The 19,361-nt window shown below is 45.3% G+C and overlaps 1 protein-coding gene across 3 annotated transcripts; it reads left to right on the top strand.

The window, feature by feature from the left end:
- Positions 1 to 13,607: 13,607 nt before the first annotated feature.
- LOC148381137 (uncharacterized) lies at positions 13,608 to 18,915 on the top strand. 3 transcript variants are annotated; one of them, XM_088363819.1, is made up of 7 exons: positions 13,608 to 13,817; positions 14,306 to 14,338; positions 15,052 to 15,168; positions 15,259 to 15,323; positions 15,430 to 15,530; positions 16,165 to 16,534; positions 18,068 to 18,915. In XM_088363819.1, the coding sequence occupies exons 5-7, from the start codon at positions 15,516 to 15,518 to the stop codon at positions 18,544 to 18,546; spliced, it is 864 nt and encodes a 287-aa protein (XP_088219945.1). In that variant the 5' UTR covers positions 13,608 to 13,817; positions 14,306 to 14,338; positions 15,052 to 15,168; positions 15,259 to 15,323; positions 15,430 to 15,515; the 3' UTR covers positions 18,547 to 18,915. The 3 variants fall into 3 exon arrangements, with proteins under 3 accessions (XP_088219945.1, XP_088219947.1, XP_088219946.1); XM_088363821.1 differs by having other exon boundaries at positions 13,608 to 14,338; positions 15,052 to 15,153; positions 16,146 to 18,915; XM_088363820.1 differs by having other exon boundaries at positions 13,608 to 14,338; positions 16,146 to 18,915.
- The last annotated feature ends 446 nt before the right edge of the window (positions 18,916 to 19,361 follow it).

Raw genomic sequence — 19,361 nt, 5'->3', positions numbered from 1 at the left:
GATGTTTGTGCTCGAGAAAGAGTGGTCAATAAAGAGACATTGATTCCAACCGAGTTCCCAGAGAGGCCTTGGTCGAAGGTGGGAGCAGATCTATTCCAAAAAGGGAGTAATGTATATTTACTCATTGTCGACTTCTTCTCCAGATTTTTTGAAGTTGCTCCACTGAAATCTACAACATCTGAAGCAGTAGTGGAGCATTGTAAGTCCATATTCGCGCGACATGGAATACCACAGGAAATGCGCACGGATAATGGGCCACAATTTGCATCAGACAGTTTCAAAAAGTTTTCACGGGACTGGTGTTTCAAACATGCGACGTCTAGTCCAAAGTTTCCACAAAGCAACGGGGAAGCAGAACGAGCTGCCAGAACTGTGAAAAGTCTGCTAAGCAAATCCAGTGACCCATATTTAGCTCTAATGGCATACAGAGCGACTCCATTGGCAAATGGATACAGTCCAGCTGAGTTGCTGATGGGGAGAAGAATAAGAACGCAACTTCCAACTATCCCTTCACAACTGGACCCAAGATGGGCAGACATGGAAACATTGAGAAACACCGAGCAAAGTTCTCGAGAGAAACAGCAGAGACATTTCAACACTCGACACAGAGCACATGATCTGCCGCGTCTGCATCCAGGTGACCATGTCTGGGTGAAGGACATGAACGAAAGAGGGACAATAGTTTCCACAGCAGACACACCCAGATCATACCATGTCGAGATGCAAGGAGGTATCCTGGGGAGAAACAGAGTACATCTTTCTACTACTCCTATTGCACCATCGACTGAAATCGTCCAATCAGAGACTGAGGGCGGGCACAACAGTGTTGTTGATGAACCGACCAGCACACACAGGACGCTGGTTGAGGCGAGTCAGCGAAGCCAAGGAAACGAGAGACGCTACCCTACCGGGGTAAAACGACCTCCAAGCGGATTGAAGGACTACATTACTCAGTAGTTAGTCATATATTTCACAGTTGAAACTGATAATGGTTCAGTAGTTGAAAGGAGTGTGTATTACGGAAGATATAGTAACAGTTATAATATTCTCAACACTTTCATGAAAAGTTTGGTTATTATAGTGACGTTGAAAAGAAAAGGATTCCTACTCAGAAAGGAGGATGTAGTATTAGGTGAACTACGGTAGTAGGAACCTTTGATTAGGGCGGTACTCCTGAGGGGTGAATAAACGACTGTTTATGATTGACTGTTCAATCATACTGCCGTCTCACGTCTGGTTCTTCAACGTATTACTATTAATTATAAATTAATAGATAACCCAACAGAGACGTTGTGTTATTCTGAAAATTTCGTCCGTGTAACTTTGTAAATAACCCTTCTCAAAAACACCTCTTAGTTTGGAAAGCCGCACAGTTTCACCTGGTGCAAAATGGAACTTGTCCCCCCGGTGGAAAGGATTGTTTGCATACAGGTTGGTGAAAACAATATCTTTATTATCCTCGTTTACGGCATTTGGTGTCATTTTTATACTACTATGAAAACTGTCATTATAGCTGACAATACAATCCTGAATTACATCGACGTATCGTTGTGTGTTCTTGGCTGTGAAAAACCTCCACATGCGTGCCTTTAATTTTTTGTTGAATCGTTCAACGGTTTGCGCTTTTGTATCGGAAGACGTTGCAAAATGTATAATATTGTGCTGTCTCATTAATTTCTGGAAATGTTTGTTAAAAAATTCTTTCCCCTTATCTGTCTGGAGTCGTAATGGCGTCCCGCTAACTGATAAGACATCTTCAAATGCTTTGGTGACCTGCGTACCTGTTTTAGCTTTCAAAACTCGTACATATGTACGTTTCGAGAAAATATCGATTATGGTTAGTAAATATCTATATCCATCATTGTAGCGTGCTAATGATTGCATATCGCATAAATCTGCTTGAAATTGTCTCATAGGACCTCGAACAAAAACTTTATTTCTAGGAAAAGTTATTCTGGCTGGTTTGTGTAAAGTGTAAGCATCTTGATCGGATAAAAAAGCGTTCACTTTTTTAATGTTAGTGTTTTTACAGCTAACAGCCGCTGTTCTGTGTAGGCGTGCCTCTCCCCCGAAACTAGCTGGATTTTTAGCGTTATAATAGAGCTTTTCAAGACATCTCTCCCAACCCATTGTCAGGTACGTTCTGCTGGATATCAGAGTGTGGCGCGGTTAATGAAGCATACAAGTATGATGTTTTGTGATTTTTAATTGAATAAACACAGAGAAACAATCACTTTTCTGGTCACAATAGTTTATTACAGAAAAAAGAAAAATCAACTAGTTCTTAAAAACATTACTAATAAGTAGAAACAGGGATAAATCACACAGCAGTAAAAATAAAAAAACATGGTAAAAAAAGAAATTCAACATGGCAAAAAAAATGTTTTTCTACAACCCCTAAGGTTTAACATAATGCATGAATGAAGATAACACAGATGGTGTTACTTTGGACACAATTAGGGTTTTAAATTTCTTTAGCTCTCCGGTTATATCATTTGGCAAATGGTGTTTAATACAGTCTAGAAACACTGTTAGAACAGTCACCAATTGGGCCCACATTTTTTTCACAATATTTCCCATTGTGTCTTTCCAAAGGTTCTAAATAATAGCTCGACTTCACTATTACTCAACAACACAATGTCACTAACTTCTTGTTTTATCATACGGAGCTGCGCAAAGATCTTGCATTAATGCGCGAGGTCGTGCAAAATGGCAGCAACCGTGTTGCGGATGTTTATAAGAGATGCTGAGGTTTTAAAATAGAAAAGCATGGTCGATAAAGTGTGGAGGAAGTTAACAACTCAGCCGTCACTGTTTCATAATTTGCATAGAAATAAAAGCTGCGGTCCTCAATAAACAGGCACGTGTGATGCAACTGGCTAAGATCATCAAGGGTACATCCGTCACATGTCATTTTTGCATGTTTAATTACGCAGGGGTGTCCAAGTCCAGTCCTCGAGGGCCGCATTCCTCCATGTTTTCCAAGTTTCCCTCGTTAAACACACCTGATTCAATGATCAGGCTCCTGCACAGGCGTGTTTAACGAGGGAAACTTGGAAAACATGTAGGAATGCGGCCCTCGAGGACTGGACTTGGACACCCCTGAATTAAGGCATCGTACAAAAGATGAGCGACCATTAGTTTCACGCGTACATAATCTTCAATTACCAGCCATTTAAGAGGTTCTACCGTCATAACGTATTCATCCTGCTGTGTGTTGACTCTCGTAGGTGTTGATGTCAACGATGGTATTATTTCAAAGTCCATGTCGACCAGTGGGGAGTCCTGCGTCAGAATGCTGCCTCCAGCGGTGGGTGAGGGGTAATCCACAACAATTGTGTCGTCCGCCCCCGCAGCCAGCTCCATGTACCCCGCAAAATCATCAGCTACCCTGGCCTTTGTCTCTGTATTAAGTATGTGTGCAATGTCAGCAGCAGATAAGCTGGGCAAATCCATACCGTTTTCAGGGTAACGTGCGCATGTGTCGTGAAACAGCTTGATGGCTCGCGACGAGGACCACGGTTCATGCTGCTGCTGCTGCTGCTGCTGCTGCATCCCGCTTGCTAGGCTGCTTTCGCCGCTGTACCCCGGGGTCACCTATAGGGTCTCAGGGCTCTCAAACACATCGGAGGTTGATGACGAAGCTCCAAAGAGACGATCGGGCTGCAGATTGTCGAGGCAGATCAGTGACATGCAATCGCTCGGTCCGGGGGTAGGCAGCGGAAGGATTTCAAACCTTTCCAGCCCTGTTGCTGTCGTTGCTCCCGATCCCTCAGCCTGCGCGCTTGGCCGTGGAGCTGCTATGAGAGCCATGTCGGCCTCGCCTGTCTCTGTGCCAGAGTTGTCAGGGCTGGACCAGAGTGTGATCGCAGGCCCATGTTCCATAGGTACAAAACTTGGTAAAAGTCGTCTGCCGAGGATTTTTTGAGCCATCTTCTTTCTCTGATGTGTCGAGCAAACTCTTGGTGGTAGGTGTGGAGGCTGAGTCTGAAAGCTCCCTCTTATACAATTTTAGAAAGGTATGCTAATGACTACAACCCCACCTTTCTGTGACTGTAGGTAAAAAGAGGGGGGGGGCAAGGAAAGCCTGTACTGAAGAGGTGGGAGGGGGGCCAAAGGTGGGGAGTTAATTGTTAATTTTAAAGTTAATTTTTTTTTAGTAAGGGTTAATCTAAAGTCAGTTTACGTTTCACTCCGACGACGTTTGTCCAGACACGGCTCGATAGGAAGAGCCCCGTAATACTGTCACCAAATGCTTGCATTCGTTTGTACCATTCTGTCAGTGGTACATTCAGTATTGTTTGGGAAACTCCACATTCACTATTAAACACTTCTAGCGTTAGATACATTAGATCGATTAGCTCTCCATCTTCTGTCCCATCAACAGTTTAAGGAGAAACTTTAAGCCAGAAAAAACATCTCCCGCTGGCTGTAATTCTGGAAATCCACGTTACATTCAGCTCCCCCTCTAATCCGTATCCATTGAGAAACTCAGTCAAAACCTCAAGTAGGAGTTGATTTAAAACACCCCAGTCATTTGAGTTCAACGAACCATACGTGCCGGCCTGCTCACAGTTGTTGTTTGATCCAGAGCGCTCTTGATTTCTCATAAAGAAAGACAACTCACCAATCTTGTAAAAAAAATTAAATCCCCACAGAGTCTCCGGTGTTGGATACCAATTCTGCTCCAAGTTTTCCTGTAGGAGGCTGTTGCATACGCTTTAGATACATTTGTTTCTTCCTAGGTGCGTCTAACAGGCCATCGGGGCCTTTACGGCAAAGATGGATACTGACCGGCGTTTCTGCTATCATGATTTGAGCTTCAGGTTTGTAGTTTAGCACCACAGCTTTAGCTTAGCTCTTTTCTGTGAACTAGCCGCTCGATACTCTGGCGTAATATACCAACAACACGTCCAGCCCCTTCTCTCAAACCACACCTCTGTGTATCACGTGTTTTTAGGCAGGACATGTTTTAAACTTAGACAACCTTCATAAAAACTAAGCACATTGTAACATACGAAATATGCTCTAGGCAAATCAAATATACTGAAATATAAGGCCTTCAGAGGCCTTCATCTGTCTCCCTCCCAAATCAAATGATCCCAACAGTCAGTCTCTTTCAGATAACTTTGGCCGCATACTGACGACGCTTTAATGACTCGACCTCACTTGACTATCTCCTTCAGTCTCTTTCTTTCAGATGACTTTGGCACCAACAATGTTGACTTTCCTGGCTCAACAAGTGCTGGCCCCATAAACTATTGTATGTCAAATTAGATGCGACGACACCTTGACTATCACCTTCAGATGTGTTTTTCTCAACAAAACTCCCCCCTCGACCACCCTTTTTTCAACAAAACTCCCCCCTTGACCCTAAACGTACTGCCTGATAGCAAATCTAGCTCAGGTGTGTCAGTTCTCTGGTTTGATTCACAAAAATACATGCCCATACATGTCCACATCCCAAAATGGCGCCAGCAAACCAAAATGGCGACAGCTAAAGATGGCGCCGTCACGACTGACGCCATATCTTGGCGCCCGCCAGAGTGGAGCACATACCTCCTCCCCAATCCAAAATGACGCTGATTTATGGCGTCATAAAAGGTCATAAAATTGTATGACCCCTACCTCATTTACATACAATAGACATCAAGGGCTAGTGCATTCTATTATTCTCTGAGATGAATCCAAAAGAGTTCGATCACAGGTTCTTTTCTGTGAGTCCAGGGTGGTAAGGGTAGCATCACTGACTGTGACAGCACGGTGTTGATATCCAACTCCTCCCATAGAGGCCATGTATTTCACTTCAGTCATTGTTCTGGCCTCCAGGTGAACTTGCGTGGAGGAAGGGGGGAGTTTGTAACACACATAGCATCCCTCCTGTGTGTGGGATCTCACAGTGAACTTTACATACTGGTACCAAGTGTTGGTTTCGTATGGGTTTCTGGACTCCCATGACCAGTCCTCAAAGTTCTCATCACGTGACCATCTTTTTCTTCGGTTGACATTGTCAATCGGTCTATTCAGATGAGCCCATAGACCATAGCACGCTTCAACCACAACGCAGCAGAGGATCCACCTGGCATGTGGAGTCCCCCTTGCAACTAGATTGGCAAAGAAACCGGTATATTCCATTGCCTGTCAGAGTGGGGATCGTTGAATTCTTCACCAACATTGAAACGCCCCGCCCTAAACGATGAGGCCCCTTTGTAGTCAGACTTCAGCACTCTCTGTAACTTGCAGTGGCTGAGGTGAATCCAGCTGGGCTTTCCAGCAATGTTCAGTGCAGTGGGGGTAGTCAGAAAGACTTGGAATGGTCCCTCCCACCATGGCTGGCCCAGTTCTTTCTTTTGATGACTTTGATGTAGACCCAGTCTCCTGGCATGATGGAGTTGTCAACCTGAGAGGAAGAAAGATCAGGCGGCAGTAAATTTGCATTCAACACGTCTTTCAGTTTGAGTGCTCTGATCATGCTATCTGCCAAGGACTGTTCTTTGTCTGCTTTTTGTAAATCTTGTATCATTCACCAATCAATTTTATTGCCCTTTTGAACTGGGCAAATAGGAGTGTTTGCAAGGAGAGTCTGAGCACTTCCTAATGATTCCTCCTGACCAAAGACCATTTATGACAGGGGCTATCCCATTTATTGCCTCCTGTTTTAAAGGAGATTCTCTGATCTTGGTTACTGGAGAAATAGACCGTAAGTCCAGTAGCAGATGGTTCCTTATCAGTTAAACAAATGTTGATTAGCCAGGGAAGTGCATAAGTGCGTGCGCTTAACAGCTACACCACTTTCTCATAGCTTCTTTAGTCACTTTTGAATCATTTTCCAACTGTTTACAGCAAGAGTTTGAGAAAAAAAATTGTTAAAGAATCCAAATGTCGTAAAGTGTTGTATTATTACTATCTTTCACTATCTGTCCTACTCCCTCCCTCCTTCTGAGGCTTGGCGACGCCCATACCTGGACACCTTGACAAACTTTTTGGGAGGATGTGTTCTTTACTACACTATCATCACTTAAAACCAGCTCAGTGGCCTAGTAGTAGAGTGTCCGCCCTGAGACTGGAAGGTTGTGGGTTCAAACCCCGGCTGGGTCATACCAAAGACTATAAAAATGGGACCCATTGCCTCCCTGCTTGGCACTCAGCATTAAGGGTTGGAATTGGGGGGTTAGATCACCAAATGATTCCCGGGCGCGGCACCGCTGCTGCCCACTGCTCCCTTCGGGGATGGGTTAAATGCAGAGACAAATTTCACCGCACCCAGTTGTGTGTGTGACAATCATTGGGACTTTAACTTTAACTTTAATTTAATTTGACTTTCTTTCCCAAACGCTACTCAGTTTCCCAGTTCACAAATCTTCTGTGTGTGTTACTGGTTCTCCAGTTTATTTTTCTGTAGTTAATTATTAATCCAAAAGCAACTTTTTTTTCTTAGCATTTATCCATCTATCCATCCATTTTCTGAACCGCTTAGTCCCCACGGGGGTCGCGGGCGTGCTGGAGCCTATCCCAGCCGTCATCGGGCAGTAGGCGGGGGACACCCTGAACCGGTTGCCAGCCAATCGCAGGGCACACAGAGACAGACAACCATTCGCACTCACACTCACACCTTAGCATTTAACTTGCTCAAAATCACTCTTTCTTCAAAGGTGTTCTACTAATTTTCCGTAGTAGTCTCCAACAACTTCAACCATTCAACCTTTATTTTCCTTTCATTCAGGCAATCATTCATCCTTGCTCATTTGCATCTCACACACAGTCTCCAAAAAATAGCCTTTCCATTACATATTGGTCTCACTCTTTTCAAGCTCTTCACACAACATTCATATATCATACTCAACTCACATTCTTTATCCTATTTTTTCCCAAGTTTCCTGATAGAACCATCCACCAATCCCAAAAAAACTCAACACAAAAAAACTACTGGCAAATTTATCAGAATCTTTCTTTGTTTTTAAGTTTAACCAACTCAATCTCTCGGGTTTATCTCACATAAACAACCAATCAATTATTCCTCTTAAATGTAGAATTGCAATGTCTTAAATTCACAATTTTGCTTCATCCAATTCCTGAAAGCATATTCTGTCTTTTATTTTATTTTTATTTTTTAATTTCTCACAAGGACTTGACACTAATGTGCACCAGTGTGGAACAGTTTCTGCCCACAAACAGATTTATTTCTTTTCCTCTCTTTTTTACTTTTCAAATTTATTTCTGTTTTGCGGTGCAAATTGGATAGACCACTGTCTAGCAAATTTCTTTGCACTAAACGTTTAGCCAATTTCATCATTTTAACACATAAGCACGCACATGCACAGCTCTCACGCACGAGGGGTGGGGGCCCGGCACCAATGATTCGTCACAGGCTGCCCATTTCCTGCAGTAGATCATGAAGCCAGTTCCCGCCCACACACGCGAGAACAGCACATTCTTAGTCTTTATTTATCTTTTAGAAGCAATTTGCATTTCTTAACAACTTGATTTGCAAATTTTAACTTTAGGGTACACACATAATTTGATCTCTGGTCTTTTTTCTTTTAATGCGCTCAGAATGTCTCATCGCGCTGTATGAACGTCTACTATTTCTTTCTCTGTAGGAGCATGAGCGGTCAAAGGGAAGGAAGCTAGTCTTGATGAAAATTTCACTTTTCCTCTGCCTCTTCCTCCACCCTTTGATTGTTTTTTTTTTTTTTCTATGACGTCATGATGGCGCCGCGGATGGCCGCAACGGTGAGTCACTCTCTGTTTCTTTGTCTTATTTTGTGTGTTTTCTGTGTCGTTTGCTGTCCATCCCAGATCACTTTTACCAGAGAAGGACTGTTAAACATCGGTCAGTCTTCTTCTGGTATTTTCTCTCCTGTTCTCTCTGATTCAGACTATTTGTCGGAGATTTTAGCCGGAGCGGCGGTGCTATACAAGCTAGCGCGACAGCGGCGACGCGGAAAACGGAGGCCTCGTAAAGCTGAGGCAGAGAGGGTTCCGTTCTGCCCTACCGTCAATTCATCTGGTGAATTTCCGCTCCCTGGCGAACAAGATGGACGAACTGCTGCTCCTCACTTCAAGGAACACGGACTTCAGCAGATCCGCTGCGCTGTGTTTTGTTGAAACGTGCCTTAGCGAACATACCCTACTCACCTCCCCCCACAACTGCTCTGTCCACACCTCCATCACCGTTATCACTCTCTCTCTTGCAGAGGCCGCGCCCGCACTCCAGATCCGCGAGGAGGAAGTGCGCCAGATGTTCCGGAGACAAAAGATCAGGAAGGCACCGGGCCCAGACGGCGTGTCACCTCCCTGCTTGAAAGTCTGTGCTGAGCAGCTGGCGCCCACCTTTGCACGGATCTTCAACCGTTCCCTGGAGCTGTGTGAGGTGCCCTCGTGCTTCAAGAGCTCCACCATCGTTCCAGTGGCCAAGAAGCCTGCCATCACAGGTTTGAATGACTATAGACCTGTCGCACTGACATCTGTGGTCATGAAATTTTTCGAGAGGTTAGTGCTGAACCACCTGAAGGATGTCACCGGCCCCCTGCTTGACCCCCTCCAGTTTGCCTACCGGGCAAACAGGTCGGTGGATGATGCGGTCAACATGGGACTGCACTACATCCTGCACCACCTGGACACCCCAGGAACATACGTCAGGATCCTGTTTGTGGACTTCAGCTCGGCGTTCAACACCATCGCTCCTGACATCCTCCAACAGAAGCTCATCCAGCTCGCGGTGCCTGCCTCCACCTATCAGTGGATCACCAGCTTCCTGACCAACAGGAGACAGCGTGTGAGGCTGGGAGCATCACAACTGACACCCGGACCACCAATACTGGAGCCCCTCAGGCGTGCGTCCTCTCCCCACTGCTCTTCTCTCTCTACACCAACGATTTCTCCTCAGGTGACTCTCCTGTGAAGCTCCTGAAGTATGCAGACGACACCACTCTCATCGGACTGATCCATGACGGTGGTGATGAGACTGCGTATAGACAGGAGGTGGAGCGGCTGGTCCACTGGTGCAGCCAAAACCACCTGGCGCTGAACCCGCTCAAGACCGTGGAGATGACAGTGGACTTCAGGCGAGACCCTTCACCACTTTCACCCCTCACTATTCGCAGTAATACTATTCTCTCCACAGACACCTTCAAGTTCCTCGGAACCACAATCTCTCGGGACCTGAAATGGATCGGTCACATAGACTCTGTCCGGAAGAAGGCCCAGCAGAGGCTGTACTTCCTGAGACAGCTCAAGAAGTTCAACCTGCCGCGGGAGCTGCTGAAGAACTTCTACACTGCCATCATCCAGTCTGTCCTCTGCACCTCCATCACTGTCTGGTTTGGATCGGCCTCCAAACAAGACAAGCACAGACTGCAACGACAATCAGGACTGCAGAAAAGATCATTGGAATCAACCTCCCATCTATCCAAGACTTATTTCTGTCCAGGACCAGGAAACGTGCAAGTAACATCTCTACAGACCCTTCTCACCCAGGTTGCAGTCTGTTTGAACTACTCCCCTCCGGACAGCGTTATAGAGCTCTGTACGCCCAAACCAGCAGACACAGAGACAGCTTCTTCCTCCAGGCTGTTGTTTTGATGAACTCACACCACTCTTAGAGTCTCAGAGTCATCACTGTGTAATAACATCCTGCTCTCCACACGTTTTTTTGAATTGTCTACACTGTTTGTACTATGTGTCCTCTCTGCATCCATTGCAGCCTGGTCATCCGAGAAGAGGGACCCTCCCATCTGTGGTCTCTTCTCAAGGTTTCTCATTTCCCCTAGCTGGAGTTTTGAGTTTTTCCTTGCCCTCTTGGGAGTTTAAGATCAGGGGATGTTTGAGAAGATTTTGCTATTTTTCACATGTCCTGAGTGTTGTTAGTCACCTAAATGTTGAACAGAGGCTGTGATTTACCGAAATCAAATAAAAACTCTTGAATCTTGAATCTATAACACTTGACCAGTGTCCACGTTTCCTACAGTTCCAACAGTTGTCTGAATCTGATGGGGGTTTTGAATTGAGTGGTGGCCTGCGATCTTGTTGGCCTCTACCTCTTCCTCTGCCCCGTTGGGAACTTTGGAAGAAGACGTATCTTCATCTAGTTCAGGGGTCACTAACATGATGCCCGCAGGCACCAGGTCGCCCGTGAGGACCGCATGAGTCGCCCGCAGGACTGTTCTAAAATTAGCTCAAATAGCGGCACTTGTCAGTGAGCTGCATCTATTTATTTTACGGTCAAACCTCGGTTTTCGAACGTTCCAGTTCTCGAACAAATCAGAATTCGAACAAAAAATTTGAAATTTTTTTGCTTTGGTTGTCGAACAAAATTCAGAGGTCGAACCTCACGAGATGAGCCTGGAGGACCCGAGAAAAATTGGGTCTGGTTTGGATCGGCCTCCAAACAAAACAAGCACAGACTGCAACGGACAATCAGGACTGCAGAAAAGATAATTGGAATCAACCTTCCATCTATCCAAGACTTGTACCTGTCCAGGACCAGGAAAGGTGCAAGTAACATCTCTACAGACCCTTCTCACCCAGGTTGCAGTCTGTTTGAACTACTCCCCTCCGGATGGCGTTATAGAGCTCTGTACGCCAAAACCAGCAGACATAGAGACAGCTTCTTCCCCCAGGCTGTTGCTCTGATGAACTTACACCACTCTTAGAGTCTCAGACTCATTGCTGTGCAATAACATCCTGCTCTCCACACCTTTTTTGAATTGTTTACACTGTTTGTTCTATGTGTCCTCTCTGCATCCATTGCAGCCTGGTCATCCTGGAAGAGGGACCCTCCCATCTGTGGTCTCTTCTCAAGGTTTCTTATTTCCCCTAGCTGGAGTTTTGAGTTTTTCCTTGCCCTCTTGGGAGTTTAAGATCAGGGAATATTTGAGAATATTTGCCATTTTTCACATCCTGAGTGTTGTTAGTCACCTAAATGTTGAACAGAGGCTGTGATTTACCGAAGTCAAATTCCTTGTTTGGCACGCTCAAACATGGAGAATAAAAACTCTTGAATCTTGAAAACCCGACCGTGCGGCCCGGATGCCGACTGACGTTGTTATTGTATTTTTGTTTCTTTGAGGATTGTATTAACCCCTAATCATGCCTCCAAAGAAAGCAAGTGGGAGCAGTAAAGCCATCCTAAAAGACATAGCCGCTCGACAGTGAGCGCCCGGCTCGCTGCGGTTGCGCGATCGGACCAAATCAAGCTCCCTGCGCACTTAGGTCCACTTAAATTTTGGAAAGTACATCAGGACTTTAAAAATATTTTGTAAATTTCAGAGACGGCTCTGTCACAATAATGCAACCAACGCAGTGCAATTGCGCGGTTGGCGGTGCGCTGCAGTTGTGCGATCGGACAAAATTAAGCTCCCTGTGCACTTAGGTCCACTTACATTTTGTAAAGTACATCAGGACTCAAAAAACATTTTCAAAATTTTAGCGACGGCTCTGTCACAATATTGCGACGAGCACGGTGCAGTTGCGCGGTCGCCGACGCGCTACTGTTGCGCATTCGGCGGTGAACTGCAGTTGCGCAATCGGACAAAATTAAGCTCCCTGCGCACTTAGGTCCACTTGAATTTTGGAAAGTACATACATCAGGACTTTAAAAATATTTTCTAAATTTCAGCGACGGCTCTGTCACAATAATGCGACCAGCACGGTGCAGTTGCGCGGTGGGCGACGCGCTACGGTTGCGCGTTCGGCGGTGCGCTGCAGTTGCGCGATCGGACAAATATGCACAAATGAAAAAATGCTTAAAAAAGGCAGGGGTTTTTTTGTTTTGAAACGGATTACAATTTTTAAAAACAGATTCGGAATTCGACCGATTCGCCTCTCGAACCGCCTTCTGTAACGGATTGTGGTAAAAAACCAAGGTTTGACTGTATTTTTGCTATTCTCTTAAAAATCACACATGCGAACTGGAAATGACAATAATAACACATAGTGAAAGCCAAATTGAGCAAATTGGCTATTTCAGAAGTGTGTGTCAAACTGGTAGCACTTTGCCTTAATCATTACCCAGGAAGTAGCTCTCAGTTTAAGAAAGGTTGGTGACCCCTGATCTAGATCATTATCATCATCATCTAGATGAAATACATGACAACTTTTGCCTTTCTTGATCACTTTGTCAGCATCTCTGGCCCACTGCACGGTTGTTGTAACACAAGCAGTGTGCATTTCCACCAAGTATTTCCTCACCCAGTTGCCTAATTCAGGGCGGGAACCAGTGCGGAGCACATTTTTAAGCTGTTGCTGATAAGCACCCTCAGCTGCATCATTGAATGGGATCCCACTGTGCAACCTGAATTCTTTTTCAAATCTTAATTGAATGGCGGCCTCATCACTTTTTATTTTTCTATGTTTTGTCTTTTGAATTTGTTCTTTTCGCTCTTGAGAAGCTTCCAACCACACTCTAGCACAGGGGTCTCAAACTCATGGCCCGCGTGCCAATTGCGGCCCCCTGCGTGACATCTAAACTGTGTGTTAGTGCGGCCCGCGCATTTCTTTTCGCACATGCATCTGGCCGTTTTACTTTTTTTGACACGTATGGGCTCCCGTAGCTCAGGCTCGTGACAACCGGGCGAATTAGCAATTGGCTTATTTGCGAATTAGCACTTCGACATGTTTGAATGAGCGAGTGGAGGGAAATATCTTGTCACTGTCACCTAGTGCTGTACATTGTTGGTCAGCCCCCGTCATGTCTGTTTCAAAACCTGCCGTAAAGAGAAAAGTTGCGGATGAGCACATGCAATTTCAGGAGAAGTGGGAGGCGGAATATTTTTTTGTTGAGCACAGGAACGTCGCAACCTGTCTAATATGCATGGGTAAAGTTGCTGTTAACAAAGAGTCTAACATCAGACGTCATTACTCAACTAAACATGCTGATGCAAAATACCTGGGAGATGAGCGAGAGGATCGGGTCGCCAAACTTAAATCATCTCTACTGAGGCAACAAGTTTTTTTCAAAAAAACAAGCAAAGAGAACGAAGCGGCTGTGAAAGCTAGCTATGTTGTGAGTGAAATGATAGCAAAAGCTGGAAAGCCCTTCAAAGACGGCGAGTTTGTGAAACAGTGCATGATCCAGGCTGCAAGTATTGTCTGCCCGGAAAAAAAGGAGCTGTTTGGTAACATCTAAGAAGTCTCTGGCAGCAAGGAGTAGGAGGAAGTAGAAATGAAGCCTATGTTCTGAAGAACTGTTCCTGTTCTTCATGTTCTGCATGTTCTGACTGTTAATTTGTTCAAATTGAGAAGATTGGATCAGTTGACCTTTTTTATGGATTACTTTTGTGTATTATGATTTGATGCGGCCCAGCCTCACCCAGACTGTACCTCCAGCGGCCCCCAGGTAAATTGAGTTTGAGACCCCTGCTCTAGCACATTGCAGTTCTCTCTCTTTTCTTTCCTTTCTCAATCCCTTTGTCTTCCTACCCTTATCTCCTCCAAAACTTCTACCACTATGTTCCACATTACAACTTTCAACTTTCCTTCTACTCCATACTTTTTCTTCCACTTCGGCATGTATTGCATACAATTAAGAAATGTACTCAGCATGTACTTCTCATCTCCTTCAAAAGCCCCTTTATTCAGGGATTTAGTTTTTATTTCTCGTCTTAATTTAGTAGTTTTAGTTTTTTCAATTTTTTTCATTGTTTTTTTTCTTTGAGGATCCTCAATGCAGGTTTAAATTGACCTTTCAACAAATTACTAGCCTGTGTTATTACCATGGATTAATGCTATAACTGCTTTTTAGTCAATTTATCCGACCAGTCACTCTCAACCACACAACTTTCAGGCAAACAGCTTGGAAAAGCGGACAAAAAATATCTGCGCCCTACTTCAATTAAGAAAAAGAAGCCCTGTTTTTCTTAACCCATTCCTTCCACTGGGTCTTGGACCCAAGCTGTTTCTTGGCTCAGAAAAACCAAAGTCGTATCTCATAGCTCGGATAAACCAAAGCTGTATCTCCTGGCTTGGACAAACCAAAGCCATATCTCATGGCTTGGACTAACCAAAGCCGTATCTCGTGCACTTTTAACTTTAGGGCTTTTACTTACTTAGGGCTTGTCTCCTGGTTCGTTGCACTTCCGGATCCCGTCAGTCCACTATTGTCAGACGAAGGCAGACCTAAGATGCTGGCTCAGCGAAGAATTTTCTTCCCAGGTCTTTCTTTTCAAGGTCCTGTAGGGGGGTATATTTGCTTTCAACTGGGATGTAATCCACTCTGAATTCATGTCATAATTTCTGTTTATAATTTGTAATATACAGGTTAGAAGGCTGTCTCGGATTGGTGGAAAAGATCTGAGGACATGCACTAACAAGACAATGGAAAGGTTTGAATACACATACATGCTTAAGATAAACCATATATTGGAACAGACAACAGTGGACTTTAACAACGTGGCGGTGATTTTTTTCCCCTTTTTTCTCCTGTTGCAGACTCTTCACCAATGACATAATGGCGCTCTACAATATGCAAGGTAGTGGCCGCCAGAGCAAGATGGCCTTCCAAAAGACTGCCTTCTATGAAATTGTCAAAGGTAAAAAACAAACAAAAAAAAAAATTCAATTGTTATTTTAGGATCGTGTCATGTTAGTGTGTGACTGAACTGGGTAATTGTGCCATTCTGACAGTTACTAAATTAACATGGTTTATCTCCATTAAAGTTATATGGTTATAGTCTGACTTTATTTCTTAATTACTGACAGCATAACCCAGTCAATAATGGGCGGTGACATTGAGCCAGGTCCCTTGAAACCATGTTTAACTTTAGGTGTCACGTCTCGTCCCCAGCTGTTCCACTATGTGTCTGGTGTCATGATTTCTGTCTGTGTGCTCACCCCTCCCCTCCCCTCCTGTGTGCCCATGATTAGTTTGATTATTCTCACCTGCCTCTTGTTACCTGTCGTGTATATAAGTCCTGTCTGCCCCTCACGCCCCGTCGGATCATTGTTGACTTGATGTCTTTTGGTTCCTGATGTCGTAATTTTGTTGTTGTCACGCTTCATGTCTTTCTGTTTCACGTCTTTGTCGGTCAGTCCTGTTGTTGGTTTTGTTAGTAAGTTAAGTCAGTCTGCCGAGTCTTTTGAGTTTGCTTCAATAAACCCTAGTCCAAGCTGCACTTGGTCGCCCTGCTCCATCCGATCCATGACAGAATCATCCGACCACTACAGCGACCAGCGCTTCGACCCCCCTCCACCATCAGCTACCGCTGCGACACCCGATCCATGTCCGTCGTCCGAGCATGTTCCAGCGCCATGGGCTTCGCAGCCGCCATCGGACTTCGCTCCCGCGATGCCGGACCCTCGGCCGCCATCGGAGTGCCTCCCAGCGCCATCAGACTCGCGGCCGCCATCGGGCTCCACCCCAGCGTCGCAGGATCCGCGGGTGTCGCCAGACTTCAAGCCAGCTGCGCCGGACCCGCGATCATCCCTGGCCCCACTCCCACTGCTGCGGCGCGTGGTGGCTCTTGCCACCGTGCACTGCTCCACCGTACGAATGCCACTGATCGCGGTCCAGACTTCCAGACGCCACCGATTGCAGGTCATGTCCCCAAGTTGCCGCCGATTGCGGTTCGTGTTCCAGAGATGCCACCGACTGCGGTTCGTGTTCCAGAGTTGCCGCCGATTGTGGTTCGTGTCCCTAGAGTTGCCGCTGATTGCGGTTCGTGTCCGTAGAGTTGCGGCCAATTGCGGTTCTTGTCCCTAGAGTTGCCGCCGATTGCGGTTCGTGTCCCCAGAGTTGCCGCCGATTGCGGTTCGTGTCCCCAAGCTTACATTGAAATATTATGCACATCAAAATGTGGTCGCAAAATGCCTTGAATTGTTTTTCTGCGGCCGAGCAAATTTCATGCATCCTCATCTAATATTAATATCGCAAATTTACCATTCATCCTCGGTCTGTGTTTGCAGAAGCAGTCCAGGTATCATACCCGGAGGCCACGGAGGAATCGGTGTACAAATCTATAGCACTGAAATTAAAACAGGCGCCAGCGCGTTGTGGTGGTGGGGGCTATACAGTCAAACTACGGTTTTCAACCACAATCCGTTCCAGAAGGCGGTTCGAGAAGCGAATCGGTCGAATTACGAATCTATTTTTCCCATTACAAATACTGGAAAATGCTTTAATCCGTTCCAAGACTAAAAACACCTGCCTTTTTTAAGCATTTTTTCATTTGTGCATTTTTGTCAGATCGCGCAACTGCAGCGCCAAGCCGAACGCGCAACCGTAGCGCGTCGCCGACCGTGCAACTGCGTCGCGCTGGTCGCATTATTGTGACAGAGCTGTCGCTGAAATTTAGAAAATATTTTTTGAGTCCTGATGTACTTTACAAAATGTAAGTGGACCTAAGTGCACAGGGGGCTTAATTTTGTCCGATCGCACAACTGCAGCGCACCGCCAACCGCGCAATTGCACTGCGTTGGTTGCATTATTGTGACAGAGCCGTTGCTGAAATTTACAAAATATTTTTAAAGTCCTGATGTACTTTCCAAAATTTAAGTGGACCTCAGTGCTCAGGGAGTTTAATTTGGTCCGATCGCGCAACCGCAGCGCGCCGGGCGCTCACTGTCGCACTGCTTTAAGAGCATCTTTGTGTTTTAGGATAGCTTTACTGCTCCCACTTGCTTTCTTTGGAGGCATGATTAGGGGTTAATACAATCCTCAAAGTGAAGAAAATACAATAACGACCAGTCGGCATCCGGGCCGCGCGGTCGGGTTTTCTCGGGTCCTCCCGGCTCATCTCGCGAGGTTCGACGTCCGAATTTTGTTCGACAACCGAAGCAAAAAAATCTCGAATTTTTTGTTCGAATTCCGATTTGTTCGAGAACCGGGACGTTCGAAAACCAAGGTTCTACTGTACGAGGAAATGAACCAAAAGATGCTAACTGTATAGTTTTTTTTTTTCTACATTTTGGATATTTTATTTTTTAAATTTTGTCCTTATTTGTTTACTGCTTTCAAGATAAAAATATTGTCAAGTGTTTTACTTCCCACACTTGAAGGGTTGTACCAAACTGAACTTGAACTCACCACTTTCACCCCTCACTATCCGCAGTAATACTATTCTCTCATCAGACACCTTCAAGTTCCTGGGAACCACAATCTCTCGGGCCCTGAAATGGACCGGCCACATAGACTCTGTCCGGAAGAAGGCCCAGCAGAGGCTGTACTTCCTGAGACAGCTCAAGAAGTTCAACCTGCCGCGGGAGCTGCTGAAGACCTTCTACACTGCCATCATCCAGTCTGTCCTCTGCACCTCCATCACTGTCTGGTTTGGATCGGCCTCCAAACAAGACAAGCACAGACTGCAACAGACAATAAGGACTGCAGAAAAGATAATTGGAATCAACCTCCCATCTATCCAAGACTTGTACCTGTCCAGGACCAGGAAACGTGCAAGTAACATCTCAACAGACCCTTCGCACCCAGGTTGCAGCCTGTTTGAACTACTCCCCTCTGGACGCCATTATAGAGCTCTGTACACTAAAACCAGCAGACACAGAGACAGCTTCTTCCCCCAGGCTGTCGCTCTGATGAACTCACACCACTTTTAGAGTCTCAGAGTCATTGTCTGTGCAATAACATCCCGCTTTCCACACCTTTTTTGTCTACACTGTTTGTACTATGTGTCCTCTCTGCATCCATTGCAGCCTGGTCATCCTAGAAGAGGGACCCTCCCATCTGTGGTCTCTTCTCAAGGTTTCTCATTTCCCCTAGCTGGAGTTTTGAGTTTTTCCTTGCCCTCTTGGGAGTTCAAGATCAGTTTAAGATCAGGGGATGTTTGAGGATGTCTTTCGTATTTCACATGTCCTGAGTGTTGTTGTTAGTCACCTAAATGTTGAACAGAGGCTGTGATTTACCGAAGTCAAATTCCTTGTTTGGCACGCTCAAACATGGCGAATAAAAAACTCTTGAATCTTGAATCTCTTGAATCTTGAAAATGCGATTTAAGCAATAAAAAAAACACAAAAAACCTAAACAAAACATTGCAGGTGGTCATTTCTTCATGTGCCGTGGTCAACTCGGCACTCTAAAGCCCCCAAGAGCACTTTTTACAATGCCAACCTAACCAGAGTGACGGGAGGGGCACAATTCAGAAAACGTGCTCAGCTCGTCATTAAAATGCGATATAAGAAATAAAACAAAAATGGCGCCTAACACATACACCAAACGATGCAGATGGTCATTTCTTCATGCGCAGTGGTCAACTTGGCACTCTATAGGCCCCTAGAGAACTTTTTACTATGCCAACCTAACTGGAGTGACGGGAGGGGCACAATTCAGAAAACGTGCGATTTAAGCATTAAAATTAAAAATGCTTATAAAACCTAAACCAACCGTTGCAGGTGGTCATTTCTTCATGTGCCAA

Source organism: Syngnathus floridae, chromosome 20 (assembly GCF_059516105.1).
Source record: "Syngnathus floridae isolate MCC-2025c chromosome 20, RoL_Sflo_1.0, whole genome shotgun sequence".
Lineage (NCBI taxonomy): Eukaryota > Metazoa > Chordata > Actinopteri > Syngnathiformes > Syngnathidae > Syngnathus > Syngnathus floridae.
Note: the sequence above shows the minus strand (reverse complement) of the source record. Positions and strands in the feature narration are given on the sequence as shown.

Excerpts from the sequence above, each read along its gene's own strand:
- LOC148381137 (XM_088363819.1), top strand. Across the intron at positions 16,535-18,067 it reads CCAGACGCCACCGATTGCAG|ACACCTTCAAGTTCCTGGGA; the intron begins GTCATGTCCCCA and ends TTCTCTCATCAG.